Source organism: Procambarus clarkii, chromosome 24, assembly GCF_040958095.1.
Source record: "Procambarus clarkii isolate CNS0578487 chromosome 24, FALCON_Pclarkii_2.0, whole genome shotgun sequence".
NCBI lineage: Eukaryota > Metazoa > Arthropoda > Malacostraca > Decapoda > Cambaridae > Procambarus > Procambarus clarkii.
The window spans coordinates 32,048,011-32,062,436 of NC_091173.1; the positions used below are offsets into that span (position 1 = coordinate 32,048,011).

The following is a 14,426-nucleotide window of genomic DNA, read 5'->3' on the forward strand; positions in this document are numbered from 1 at the left end:
AACTAAAACCAAACAAATCCCCAGGGCCGGATGAAGTGTTTGCCAGGGTGCTTAAAGAATGCAAAGAGGAGCTTTCCGAGCCACTGTCTACCATATTTAATAAATCAATAGAGTCAGGTAGCTAATGTGGTACCAATTTTTAAGAAAGGAGATAGATCACTTGCGTCAAACTATCGGCCAATTAGCCTAAACGTCTATTGTGGGAAAGTTACTTGAATCAATAATTGCAAATACAATTCGTCTCCATCTTGAAAAACATAAATTAATAAATGAGTCGCAACATGGTTTTACAAATGGCCGTTCATGTTTAACAAATTTGCTAACTTTTTATTCCAGCATAGTTGAGGCAGTTGATAGTGGTAGGGATTGTGATGTTGTGTACCTTGACTTTAGCAAAGCTTTTGATACAGTGCCACATGAAAGACTAATTAAAAAAATAGAAGCTCATGGTATTGGGGGTGCTATATTAAGTTGGATTAGGGCATGGCTATTCCAAAGGAAACAGAGAGTTAGTATAAATGGGGTTAAGTCAGAGTGGGATAATGTTGTTAGTGGAGTACCTCGGGCTCTATCGTGGGACCTCTGTTGTTTATAATATATATAAATGATTTAGATTCAGGTTTGAGTAGCAACATTTGCAAATTTGCCAATGATATGAAAATCGGTAGGGAAATTAATTCGGAGGAGGACTCACTATCACTTCAAGTTGATCTAGATAGGGTTTTGAAATGGTCAAAGGATTGGCAAATGCAGTTTAATGCTGATAAATGTAAAGTTCTGAGGCTAGGTAATGATGATAGAGTTACAAGATACGAGCTAGATGGTGTTGAGATTGTGAAGTCGGATTGTGAAAGGGATCTGGGAGTTATGATTAGTAAGAATTTAAAAACAAAAGGATCAATGCATGAATGTTCGTAATAAGGCGAATAGGACACTGGGATTTATTAATCGAAGCGTTAGTAACAAGACACCTGGTGTGGTTCTTAAGCTATATCTTGCTCTGGTTAGGCCCCATTTAGATTATGCAGTTCAGTTTTGGTAGCTGTATTATAGAATGGATATAAATTCACTTGAACGTGTCCAACGTAGGATGACTAAGTTAATTTGCCAAATTAGAAATCTTTCATATGAAGAAAGATTAACAAAGCTTAAGTTGCATTCACTGGAAAGGCGAAGAGTTAGGGGTGACATGATAAAGGTTTACAAGTGGATGAATGGACATAACAGGGGGGATATTAATAGGGTATTAAAAATATCAACATAAGACAGAACACGAAACAATGGGTATAAATTGGATAAGTTTAGATTTAGGACAGACTTGGGTAAATACTGGTTCAGTAACCGGGTTGTTGATTTGTGGAACCAATTGCCGCGTAACGTGGTGGATGTGGGGTCCCTCGATTGTTTCAAGCGCGGGTTGGGCAAGTATATGAGTGGGATTGGGTGGTTATAGATAGAAGCTGCCTCGTATGGGCCAATAGGCCTTCTGCAGTTACCTTTGTTCTTATGTTCTTAAGATATGGGCACCACACAACCGCTGCATATTCTAGGTTTGGCCTAACAAAAGTCATGAACAATTTCTTTAGTATATCGCCATCCATGTATTTAAAAGCAATTCTGAAGTTAGAAAGCGCGGCATAGGCTCCTCGCACAATATTCTTTATGTGGTCCTTAGGTGATAGTTTTCTATCTAGAACCACCCCTAGATCTCTTTCTTTATCAGAATTCTTTAAAGATTTCTCACATAATATATAGGTTGTGTGAGGTCTATGTTCTCCTATTCCACATTCCATAACATGGCATTTATTAACATTAAATTCCATTTGCCAAGTGGTGCTCCATATACTTATTTTGTCCAGGTCATCTTGAAGGGCATGACAATCATCTAAGTTTCTTATCATCAATCATCTAAGTATCTTAGCATCATCACCAAACATGTTCATATAATTCTGTATACCAACTGGTAGATCATTTATGTAGACAATAAACATCACTGGTGCAAGAACTGAACCCTGTGGTACTCCACTTGTGACATTTCTCCAGTCTGATACATTGCCTCTGATCACTGCCCTCATTTTTCTATCAGTCAGAAAATTTTTCATCCATGTTAGCTTACCTGTCACCCCTCCAATATTTTCCAGTTTCCAGAACAACCTCTTATGTGGAACTCTGTCGAAAGCCTTTTTTAGATCCAGATACATGCAGTCAACCCAACCATCTCTTTACTGTAATATCTCTGTTGCTCGATCATAGAAATTGAGTAAATTCGATACACAGGATCTTCCAGATCGAAAACCATACTGTCTGTCTGATATTATATCATTTCTCTCCAGGTATTCTACCCATTTAATTTTAATTATTTTTTCCAATATTTTGACTATTACACTTGTCAGTGATACCGGTCTATAATTAAGGGGGTCTTCCCTGCTTCCACTTTTGTAGATTGGAACTATGTTAGCCTTTTTCCACACATCAGCTACAACTCCTGTAAACAGGGATTCCTGAAAAATCAGTTGAAGTGGAATGCTGAGCTCAGGTGCACATTCTCTCAGAAACCATGGTGAAACTTCATCTGGACCAACTGCTTTGTTCTTATTTAGCTCCTTGAGCATTTTTTCCACTTCGTCTCTAGACACCTCTATGTGCTCTATGTTGTTCTTTGGAATTCTTATTGGATCTGGTTCCCTGAAGATTTCATTTTGTACAAACACACTTTGGAACTTTTCGTATAATGTTTCACACATTTCCTTTTCATTTTCTGTGAATCTGTTTCCCATTTTCAACCTCTGGATATTATCCTTTACCTGCAATTTGTTGTTTATGAATTTATAGAATAGACCTGGTTCTGTTTTACATTTGTCTGCAATCCCTTTTTCAAAATTTCTTTCTGCCTCTCTAATCACTGCCGTGTAGTTGTTTCTCGCATCTTTGTATCGCTGGTATGCTTGGGGGTTTGGCCTCTTCCTGTATTGATTTCATTTTTGTGTCTTTTGGTCTCTGGCCCTCTCGCAATTTCTGTTGAACCAATCCTGTTTCCTAGTTGTGTGGTGACTTTTGCTGCGGATTTGATACTGCGGCTGCATGTGGGGGTATGGTTGTGGCGTTTTGTTCAGCCCTTCCGTGCTCCTTCTGGCACCTTTTTTTTTTCTTTTTTTTTTTTTTGGTCTCTTGCTTTTCTGGGGCCCACCTTCCTTGCCGGTCTTGCTGTGCCGGGCACGATTTTCCTTGTTCCTTGGATTCTCTGTCCTAACCTCGTTGTCCTCACCTCATTGGGCTCTTCGTCTCGCCCCTCGCCTATTATTCGCTTTCTGTTCAAGTTCCGGGGCCTATTGGGCTCTTCTCTGCACTGGACGCTGGGTGTGGGGTTGGCCTCCGCCACTTCCCTTCCTCATGCATTCCTCTCATCTTCCTGCTTCACTCTTGTCCCTGGCCGCTGGTGCTGGGGCGTTTCTGCTGGTCTTTTTATCATTTCCTCCTTCACACTGTTGTGTGTTTTGTTTGTGCCTCTTGGTCTTCTTGTTGCCAGGTTTGGTTTCCTGTTTTCCTGGCTTGCCCTACCTGTTGTTTTTTTCAGGGTCTTGCGATGTCCCATCTCTGGTGTCTCACATCAGACCCGTGGTTTCTGATCCCCTGGCGAGCTTGCTCGTGTTGGGGAGTTTTCTGTTCAGCATACGTTCCATCTCCTTCTTACCGGGTTGGGCTTCCGGCTCTGCTTCCTTGGTGGTCACACCCGAGATCTTCCTGCGGCTCCGCCTCTTCCTAGGCTTGGATGACCCTTGGGAGTACTGATTACGTTCTGCCTCGGGGATCTCGCGTCCGTTGGTAGTCAGGTGGCTTCGTTGTTGGTGTCCCACCTGTGCGCTTCTTGGTGGCAGTATGGGGTGTTTTGGCGGTCCTTCCTTTTCCTTCTGTCCTTTCCTCGGTGGCTGCGTTTGTTGGCATCGGCTTGGCTTTTCTGCTGGAGGTTGGGGGCCGTCAACTTGCTGCATACTGTCGCCTCGTTTTATGCGGCGCTGGTGGAGCCGCTTCGGCTTGCTTTCGGACTTTCATCTGCGCCGTTCACAAGCTGTCTCGTGTTTGTTTCAACTCCGGCCTGCTCTTGCGCCGCTTGAGCCGTCCTGGTCATTGGACGGAGTGCTCTTATCTATCTTCTTGTTTTCTTGTGGCCCCTTCGGTTCCTGTTTGTTTTTCGATGGCTCTTTTCTAGTTGGCATTGGCCTCTAGGGTCGGGTAGGTGAGCTTCATTTTCTGCTCCTTCGGTTGAGGTGTTCGGTTTGGTTGTCTGCTGCCTTCTCCTTCTTTTCTCGTGAAGGATGACTGCTGCTTTCTGGAGGGGTCCCTGGGTTGTTGGTGCTTGGTTGGTTGGGCCAGGGGTGCATTTGTTTTTGTCCGGTTGCGGCTCTCCGCCGTGGTTGGCGGGCCACGGTTTCTGGGTCCATGGACGCAATTTGGGTTGCTCCGGTTACCTTCTTCCCTGTTAGAGGGTGCGGGTCTCCCCGGTTGTCCGCGGGGTTCTTCAGGCTCTCCAGCCTGTGGTCTATCTTCGTGCCCATGACGTCCACGAGTTCGCGGCTCTTGCCGCCGTCTTCGGTACTGTGTCCTGGGAGGACGTTCGGGCACGGGGAATTTGGCAGTCGAACAGCTAATCCTTGGCTGTTCGTTACCTTGTACACGTTCCTGGGCCCAGTCGGGCCTGTGTCGCTTTGGGTCGGCGGATGCGGCCTATTGTCTCGACTAAGGGTTGAATAGTGTGCGGCGACCACCTCCCAGATCAGTCCCTATTCTTTTCCTCTGTGGGTAGTTATCTCCGGGGAGCCGTAGGGGCTCCCCCCAGAAAACCAGTGTTGAATGTAATGAAACCCCATTTTCTGGGTGAGTCCCGGAGGCTCCCCGGCATCCCTCCCTCCTTCCGGTCGGCGTTTTTTTCGAGTGTTTTTACATCCAGCCTCAGAACTGGGGTGTGGATAGCCAGCGTGGTAGGTCTGGAGCTCCCCCTTCCCCCTCCCGAGGAAGGGGGGCTGCGCAGACAGCGGCGCGACGACGAATGACGTCATACTAGTTTGCTCGTTTTTGTTTGGGGAGTTCTATCCACTCATTCGGCTTTTGGTTGCAATTTTCACCAGAATAGGGGTTTGTTTTGGGACGCCTACCTTTCTGGGTGCCTAACCCAGTCGATGGCATACATAGAATGCTTCCAACCACACGGGGGTTTCTATAGGCCATTGCTCCCCTCGCCTCTCTGAGGGGAGCCAGGTTCTGGCTCGTGGTCCCCGGTAGGCCCATACGAACTCCGTACACATGACTAATGCCAAAGTCTGACATTAGCATATCAGCCTGGTAAGCTCTGGGGAGCCTCTGGGACTCACCCAGAAAATGGCGTTTCATTACATTCAACGCTGGTTTTTTATGTGTGTTGAGTTATTTATTAAATATTATTGCAGTCTCAAATTAAGGTTGCATTTGTTAAAGATGGCAATTTAATTTATAAAGATGGACTTTCTAATTTATATTTTGTTTTGCAGGAAGGAAAAGGGAAGGATCAAGTCACCAGCTTCAGTCTTAGCCAAAGAATTACAAGTTTAAATGAATCTCTGAATAGTGTAAAAAATAAACTGCCTTACATTCAGAACAATATTGATCCTAACACACTGAATGGTAATCAAAGTAGTTTAGAGTTAAATGGCTTTAATTCTATTTTATGTAATGTTTCTAAAAAATTCAGTGTTGCTGATCTTGTGAGAAAACAAATTGTTTTTAAACCACTTTACACATCCACACAAAAGGAGAAGAGTACTCCATCTTTGAAACAAATACTTAATGAGAAAGAAGTTTTTCTTCAAAAGAAAATCAAAGTTGTAAATGAACCTTCAAATTTAAGTGAGTCTTCAAATGACACAAGCTCTACATCAATGGAAGTCGACAGTGATGTTATGATTATTGGAAAAGGAGAAGGTATTGCAATTGTTGGTGATGGAATTGTGATAGAGAAAATAGAGCCAACACAACCCATGGCTGCTCCAGTATCAGGAACAGCTGAAATGGAACTTACACAATATGGACAAGACATAATATCATCAAGGATAATTAACAGTGGATCCTCTATCAACACAGAGATGCTGGAGCCTATAGGAAAGGCCTGCCTTCAAAATGTTGCCTTTGTGAGTATTGCATCCACTATAAAATTGTTGTATAATGGCAGTACACAGAAAATTGTTAGCACCACAAAACAAGTGTGTATTGTACAGTTCTAACCAACCTTTAATTTTTCTACTGCTTAGTTAAAGCAGAGTTGCATATTGTTGTATCACCCAAAGAATTGTGGCTAGCATGTACACTATTGTCCATATTATGCCTTAACCACTGCACTGCTCTGCATTAAATTATGACACCCCTGTGGTTCGTCGAAAATAAATTCTTAAAAAAAAATTCTCTTCTTATATTGTTAAAATGCAGTCTCTTATCACGGGAAACTAAAAAAAAAAAAAAATATTGTATGTGACATACTTTAGCTGTGATGGAGCTGGGAAGTTGAGCAAATTATGGGTGCTGAGAGATGGAGCGCTCGGGGTCATTCGGCCCCGCCACCCCGTGGGGCGGCAGTTGCCGCGAATATAATGTTTCACAATTATTTTGACGTTTCTCATTCGCTTCTTCTCTGACTTTTTGCTGTAATATTAGTCAAAAGTGTGTAATTTGTGGAATTTATATAGTTCAATGTGTGGCGCATTGCTATGCTCAAAATTATGGGGCTCATATATATGATTTGTATTTTATATTCTACGATCAATCAAACAGTATCTTTGCTGTTATTACACTATATACACACATTGTATATACCTGTCTACATATGTGTTCACCATAACAAACCAGTAAGTTGATATGGTGAGCCCAAAACTCCTCCCAAGAGTGGCCATGACACAGCAGCCAGCAGACTGCTCACTGACTCCCTCCCTCCTTTAACACCCCCTCATTAATATTCTGCCCTCCAACCATACTGTTATTGTTTTTATTACACTATTTACACACATTATATGTATATAAGTATCTACATGATTTATTCACCATAACTGTACAACTAAGCTGGTATGGTGTCCAAACAGCATAGTGGCCACTGCATGACAGTCACACAGCAGACGACAGCCTCACTCACTCCCTCACCTAAGTGGCTCCTGCCAACATAAGCCTTTTGCTGTTATTACACTCTATACACACACGTTATATATAAATACTATATCTACATTTGTGTTCACCATAGCAAACCACTAAGCTGGTATGGTGATTCAAAACAATAACATATTGCCACACACCATTCAGCAGCCGACGCCACCTTTTCCTCCCTCCCTCACCAATAATACTCCTCCCACCGCTAATTCTCACCACAATCCTGCTATTATCAGAATCCTGGTCGCTACATCATGTACATGAATAATTTTCCACATGTTTATTTTGTAAAGGAACATGAGAAATCATTCGAAGAATTTTAAATGGATGAAATAACGGCAGTGTGCTGTGGCTAGCGCGCGCTGTGAACTTCTTGAATAGCATTTATTCACTGATATCTGAACAATGTACACAGTCAGGCTCTTCTGTAATACTATCATGGCTAAATAATACCAGATACATACAGAGCACCACTTGGTTTCTGAACCCCTTGGGGACGAGACCCGTCGGTTATCGTGTAAGTTTGTAAACGAGAAATGGAGGAAAATGGAGAGACAAAATTTAAAAAATCTAAGGGACAAAATTGACAGGTTCATAGCATGAATGCGACAGTATTTTGTTTGCACTCACCAATTAGAGAAGTCCTGATCCACTTCTCCCTCAGGAGTGGCAGGACCAAAGAGCTAGAGCTCAACCCTGCAAGGACAACTAGTACATCCTCACTACTGCTGCCCTCCCACCCCCCGAAGTGGCTAGCTTAGTAGATTGCCAGAGAATCTCCATCTAATACAATAAAGCATTCATGAAATAAGTGTTTTTATAACTTTTTATTATCCTAATAATATTACTAAACAAAACCTGTAACCAAAAATATATATGATATGCATTTAACTCTTTATTGCACCGCGCACACGAGACCCACACTACCCCGGATGGGCCTCAGCATTTCACGGGAGCGCACGGTAATTCTGAAAAGTGTATAATCTTTTCAACTTTGTCACCTCAATTCTTGTCCAAGGTTTTTCAATTTGATATCATTGTGTTCCCAATAGAATTCTCTACAGGACTAATGGCATATAAAGTCCAAAAGCTCGGATTCCCATCCACAACAAACAGAGAAAGTGAGTGCGCGTTACCTGGGAGCACGCAAGAGCGATAAAATGTGTACACTCTTTTTCACTTTTGTCACCTCAATTCCCGTCCTAGGGCTTTCATTTTGGTATCATTGTGTTCGCAACAGAATTCCCAACAAGAGTATATTCATATAAAGTAAAAAAAAGCAGCGCGCTCCACCCTCCGACAAGATGAAAGTGACCCAGAAAGAGAACACTGTGCCACCCCAAGGCACCTCTCGTTACATTAGTGAGCGCGGTAATAGTGAAAAGTGTATTCTTTTTTTCCACTTTGTCATCTCATTTCTCGTCCTAGGTTTTTCAATTTGGTATGAATGTGTCCACAATAGAATTCTCTACAAGACTAAATGCATTTTAAACCTAAAAGCCCAGCGAGAAAGTGAGAAAGTAAGAGCGTATTACCCAGAACTGCGCAAGAGCAATAAAATGTGTACACTCTCTTCACTTTGGACATCTCAATTCTCGTCCTAGATCTTTCATTTTGGTAACATTGTGTTCGCAGTAGAATTCCCTACAGGAGTATATGCAAATATAAAGTCCAAAAGCCAGGCGTACCACCCACAGCAAACAGAGAAAGTGACGGAGCATAATCCCAGTGAGCGCTAATAAATGGGTATACTGTTTTCAACATTGTTACCTCAATTCTGGTCCTAGGTCTTTCATTTTGGTATCAATGTATTCACAATGAAATTCCCTACAGGAGTATATGCATATAATGTCCAAAATCACGGCGCGCCCCTCCTGAAGCCCCCGCAGACTCAATGCTGCTCCGTTACCGGAAATGCATCTACTAAAAAAACGATGCAATGCTGAGTCGTTACCGAGCAAAAGTGTTAAGAAACAAATCTGGCTAATGGGTTGAGGGTGGCTTACCCGAGTCAGCCGGTCCTGCCCCCACCACCGACACACCACCCCCACCCCTCCAACCTCCCCATACACTCTCTCGTCACGTGGCTCACCTCAACACCCAACCATCCCTTCCTGCCTGCCTGCTTTCCACCTTCCTGCCTGCCTGCCAGCCAGCCAGCCTGCCTGCCTGCCTGCCTGCCTGTCTGCCTGCCTGCCTGCCTGCCTGCCTGCCTGCCTGCCTGCCTGCCAGCCTGCCTGCCTGCCTGCCTGCCAGCCTGCCTGCCTGCCTGCCTGCCTGCCTGCCTCCCTCCCTTCCTCCCTCCCTCTCTGCCAGCCAGCCTCCCTCTCTGCCAGCCAGCCTCCCTCTCTGCCAGCCTGCTTCCCTCTCTGCCAGCCTGCTTCCCTCTCTGCCAGCCTGCCTGCCATCCTGCCTGCCAGCCTCCCTCTCTGCCAGCCTGCCTGCCAGCCTCCCTCCCTCTCTGCAAGCCAGCCTGCCTGCCTGCCAGCCTCCCTCTCTGCCAGCCTGCCTGCCAGCCTCCCTCTCTGCCAGCCTGCCTGCCAGCCTCCCTCCCTCCCTCTCTGCCTGCCAGCCTCCCTCTGTGTCAAGCTGCCTGCCAACCTCCCTCCCTCCCTCTCTGTCAACCTGCCTGCCAACCTCCCTCCCTCCCTCTCTGCCAGCCAGCCAGCCAGCCTGCCTGCCAGCCTCCCTCTCTGTCAAGCTGCCTGCCAACCTCCCTCCCTCCCTCTCTGCCTGCCAGCCTCCCTCTCTGCTTGCCAGCCAGCCTGCCTGTCAGCCAGCCAGGCAGCCAGCCTTCCTGCCTGCCTGCCAGCCAGCCAGCCTTCCTGCCTGCCTGCCAGCCAGCCAGCCTTCTTGCCCGCCAGCCAGGCAGCCAGCCTTCCTGCCAACCAGCCAGCCTTCCTGCCTGCCAGCCAGGCAGCCAGCCTTCCTGCCAACCAGCCAGCCTTCCTGCCTGCCAGCCAGGCAGCCAGCCTTCCTGCCAGCCAGCCAGCTTTCCTGCCTGCTAGCCAACCAGCCAGCCTTCCTGCCTGCCAGCCAGCCAGTCTTCCTGCCTGCCAGCCAGGCAGCCAGCCTTCCTGCCAGCCAGCCAGCCAGCCTGCCTGCCTGTCAGCCTGCCAGCTGGCCTGCCTGCCTGCCAGCCAGCCAGCCTGCCTTTCCCTCCTTCACTAATTCTCCCATCTTCCCTCACTACTTCTTCCTGCCTCCCTCCTAGCATCTCTCCCTACCTCCCCCCCTCCCTCCTAGCATATCTCCCTTCCTCCCCCTCCCTCCTAGCATCTCTCCCTACCTCCCCCTCCCTCCTACCTGGTTGGTTGATCCCTGGTTGATACCTGGTTGATGGGGTTCTGGGAGTTCTTCTACTCCCCAAGCCCGGCCCGAGGCCAGGCTCGACTTGTGAGAGTTTGGTCCACCAGGCTGTTGCTTGGAGCGGCCCGCAGGGCCACGTACCCACCACAGCCCGGCTGATCCGGAACTTCTCTTAGAAAACCGTCCAGTTTTCTCTTGAAGATGTCCACGGTTGTTCCGGCAATATTTCTTATGCTCGCTGGGAGGACGTTGAACAACCGCGGACCCCTGATGTTTATACAGTGCTCTCTGATTGTGCCTATGGCACCTCTGCTCTTCACTGGTTCAATCTTGCATTTTCTTCCATATCGTTCACTCCAGTACGATGTTATTTTATTGTGTAGATTTGGGACCTGACCCTCCAGTATTTTCCATGTGTATATTATTTGGTATCTCTCTCGTCTCCTTTCTAGTGAGTACATTTGGAGAGCTTTGAGACGATCCCAATAATTTAGGTGTTTTATCTCGTCTATGCGTGCCGTATATGTTCTCTGAATTCCCTCTATTTCAGCAATCTCTCCTGCTCTGAAGGGGGAAGTGAGTACTGAGCAGTACTCGAGACGGGACAGCACAAGTGACTTGAAGAGTACAACCATTGTGATGGGATCCCTGGATTTGAAAGTTCTCGTAATCCATCCGATCATTTTTCTGGCTGACGCGATATTTGCTTGGTTATGCTCCCTAAACGTTAGATCGTCGGACATCATTATTCCCAAATCCTTGACATGCTGTTTTTCTACTATGGGAAGATTCGATTGTGTTTTGTACCCTGTATTATGTTTCAGATCCTCATTTTTGCTGTACCTGAGTACCTGAAATTTATCACTGTTAAACATCATGTTATTTTCTGCTGCCCAATCAAAAACTTTGTTGACATCTGCTTGTAGTTTTTCAATGTCTTCAGCAGAGGTAATTTTCATGCTGATTTTTGTGTCATCTGCAAAGGACGACACGAAGCTGTGGCGTGTATTTTTGTCTATATCAGATATGAGAATAAGGAACAGTAGCGGTGCAAGGACTGTACCATGAGGTACAGAGCTTTTAACATCGCTTGGACTCGATTTTATCTGATTGACTGTTACTCTTTGTGTTCTGTTCGACAGGAAATTGAGTATCCAGCGTCCTACTTTTCCAGTTATTCCCATTGACCTCATTTTGTGAGCTATCACCCCATGGTCACATTTGTCGAACGCCTTTGCAAAGTCTGTGTATACAACATCTGCATTTTGCTTTTCTTCTAGGGCTTCTGTGATTTTGTCATAGTGGTTGAGTAACTGTGACAGACAGGATCTTCCCGCTCTAAATCCATGTTGTCCTGGATTGTGCAATTCATTGTTTTCCATAAAACTAGAAATTTGATTCCTAATCACTCTTTCAAACACTTTTATTATGTGTGATGTTAGTGCAACTGGCCTATAATGTTTTGCCAAGGCTCCTAGCATCTCTCCCTACCTCTCCCTCCCTCTTAGCATCTCTCCCTCCCTCCCCCTCCCTCCTAGCATTCTCCCTACCTCCCTCTCCCTCCTAGCATCTCTCCCTACCTCCCCCTCCCTCCTAGCATCTCTCCCTTCCTCCCCCTCCCTCCTAGCATATCTCCCTACCTCCCCCTCCCTCCTAGCATCTCTCCCTACCCCCCCTCCCTCCTAGCATCTCTCCCTTCTTCCCCCTCCCTCCTAGCATCTCTCCCTACCTCCCCCTCCCTCCTAGCATATCTCCCTTCCTCCCCCCTCCCTCCCCTCCCTCCTAGCATCTCTGCCTACCTCCCCCGCCCTCCTAGCATCACTCCCTTTCTCTCCCTCCCTCCTAGCATCTCTCTCTTCCTCCCCCTCCCTCCTAGCATCTCTCCCTTCCTCCCCCTCCCTCCTAGCATCTCTCCCTACCTCCCCCTCCCCTCCTAGCATCTCTCCCTACCTCCCCCTCCCTCCTAGCATCTCTCCCTACCTCCCCCTCCCTCCTAGCATCTCTCCCTTCCTTACCCTCCCTCCTAGCATCTCTCCCTACCTCCCCCTCCCTCCTTGCATCTCTCCCTTCCTCTCCCTCCCTCCTAGTATCTCTCCCTACCTCCCCTCTCCCTCCCTCCCTTTCTCACTAATTCTCCCGCCTTCTCACTGATTCTCCCCTCTCGCTCATACTGCCTCCCACCTAAGCTCCCCCATCCATCCACCCACCGGTTAGCCATCACTGACGCAATGTGTGCATTTGGAGCCGACATGGTGCACAGATGTTTCTTGATTGTGCAGATATGTAAAACAAAAGCACAGAATGAAAATTCCAGCCTTATGACAATTCAAAATTATATGAATAATAGGCCGTGAATCTGTGAAGTCACATTGGGCAAACTGGACCATCTCCCACCCACCACCACTGGCAGGCGCGATGCTTGGCGGATCCCTTCCTACCCGAACGACTCCTCAACCCCAATCGGGAAACTGGAAGTTTCGGATAACTAAAGTTCGGAAACCAAGTGGTGCTCTGTATATGTATTTGAACTTTTTAGGCAATGCTGTGATCAAAAACTGAACAGCAATGCTGTTAGCTTATACTGCATGGACCAGCCTTGGTTGCACACTCAATACTGAGGCTTTCACATCTGGAAATGTTGCCCATGATTTTTTTAAATGACGTCTGTTTAGGAGAGCCCTGAAGAAGCTGATTTGAACTCTGTGTAGCCGCAGGAGTTTTAAATGATACGCTATACCTATAAGAGCCCAGAGGAGCGTTGTGTACCACCCATCAAGAGCCTCAAGGTGCATTGCGCAGTGCAGTGGTTAACCCCTAAGCTGCTCTTCTTAGAAAATATTTTGTCTTATAACAGTGTTCATTTGTGTTCCTTAATCACAGGAAAAATAATAAAAAAAATCGTGGGTGGTGTATTTTGGCCACAATAGGGCAGAGAAGTCTAGCAAAAAAACAGCGCTGATTGTAATGAAACGCCATGTTCTGGGTGAGACCCGGAGGCTCCCTGGAGCTATCCAGACTGAATTGATATGTATAACTTTCTGGCATCAATGTGCTTGGAGTTCTTGCCTGCCGGGGACCACGAACCAGAACCTGGCCTCCTCAGAGAGGCGTAAGGAGTACTGGCCTATAGAAACCCCCATGTGTTTGGGAGCATTCTATGTCGGCCATCGACCTGGTCTGACACCCAAAAAAGGTAGGCTTCCCAAAACAAACCCCTATTCTGGTAAAACTATTGCTACCGAAAGCCGAACGAGTTGACAGAACTTCCTAAACGAAAATTAGCAAACTAGCATGACGTCATCACGTCACCACACCTCCGTCTGCACACCCTCCCTCCCCTCCCCAGGATGGGAAAGGGGGAGCCCCAGACCCATTGCGCCGACGATCCACCCACCAGTTCTTTATTGGATGTCCAAAATAGTAAAAAAAAAATGCTGACTGGAGGGAGGGATGCTGGAGAGTCTCCGAGTTTCACTCAGAAAATGGTGTTTCATTACAATCAATGCTGGTTTTCTGGGGGAAGCCTCGTTGGCTCCCCGGAGCTACCTCACCAAAGATAAAGAAAAGAGGGAAGGACCCGCACCCTAACAGAAAAACGAGACCACAAGCCAATCCAAAGGACTCTGCAGACGACCTGAGACCTGAACACCGGAACAGGAAGGAAGGAAGGAAGGGAACCTAGGCAACCAAAACACGCCCACGGCTACAGAGGTGAAGACGCGCAGAGAACAGCGAAGATCCTCAACCGACAACCGAACACAACACATGATGCACCCCCGGCCTGACCAACCAAGCATTAACCCAAGGACCCCTCCGGAAAACAGCAGACCCAAACATCACCTGAAGAAGGAGACTAAAGCAAATGAACAAACCAACCACCAGGACCAAACGAGCAGAAAAAAAATCTTGTGCCCCAGAGGTGAGCCAGAACCCCCCCGACCCGACTTCCAGAGGCC

At 46.6% G+C, this 14,426-nt stretch overlaps 1 protein-coding gene across 1 annotated transcript in view; it reads left to right on the forward strand.

Moving 5' to 3' along the window:
- The window catches only part of LOC123761585 (uncharacterized), a 418,399-nt gene that overhangs the window by 381,209 nt on the left and 22,764 nt on the right, over positions 1-14,426 (forward strand). The window contains exon 6 of the mRNA XM_069330775.1: positions 5,523-6,158. Within this exon, the coding sequence (XP_069186876.1) occupies positions 5,523-6,158 (636 nt within the window). The remainder of the gene's footprint in view (positions 1-5,522; positions 6,159-14,426) is intronic.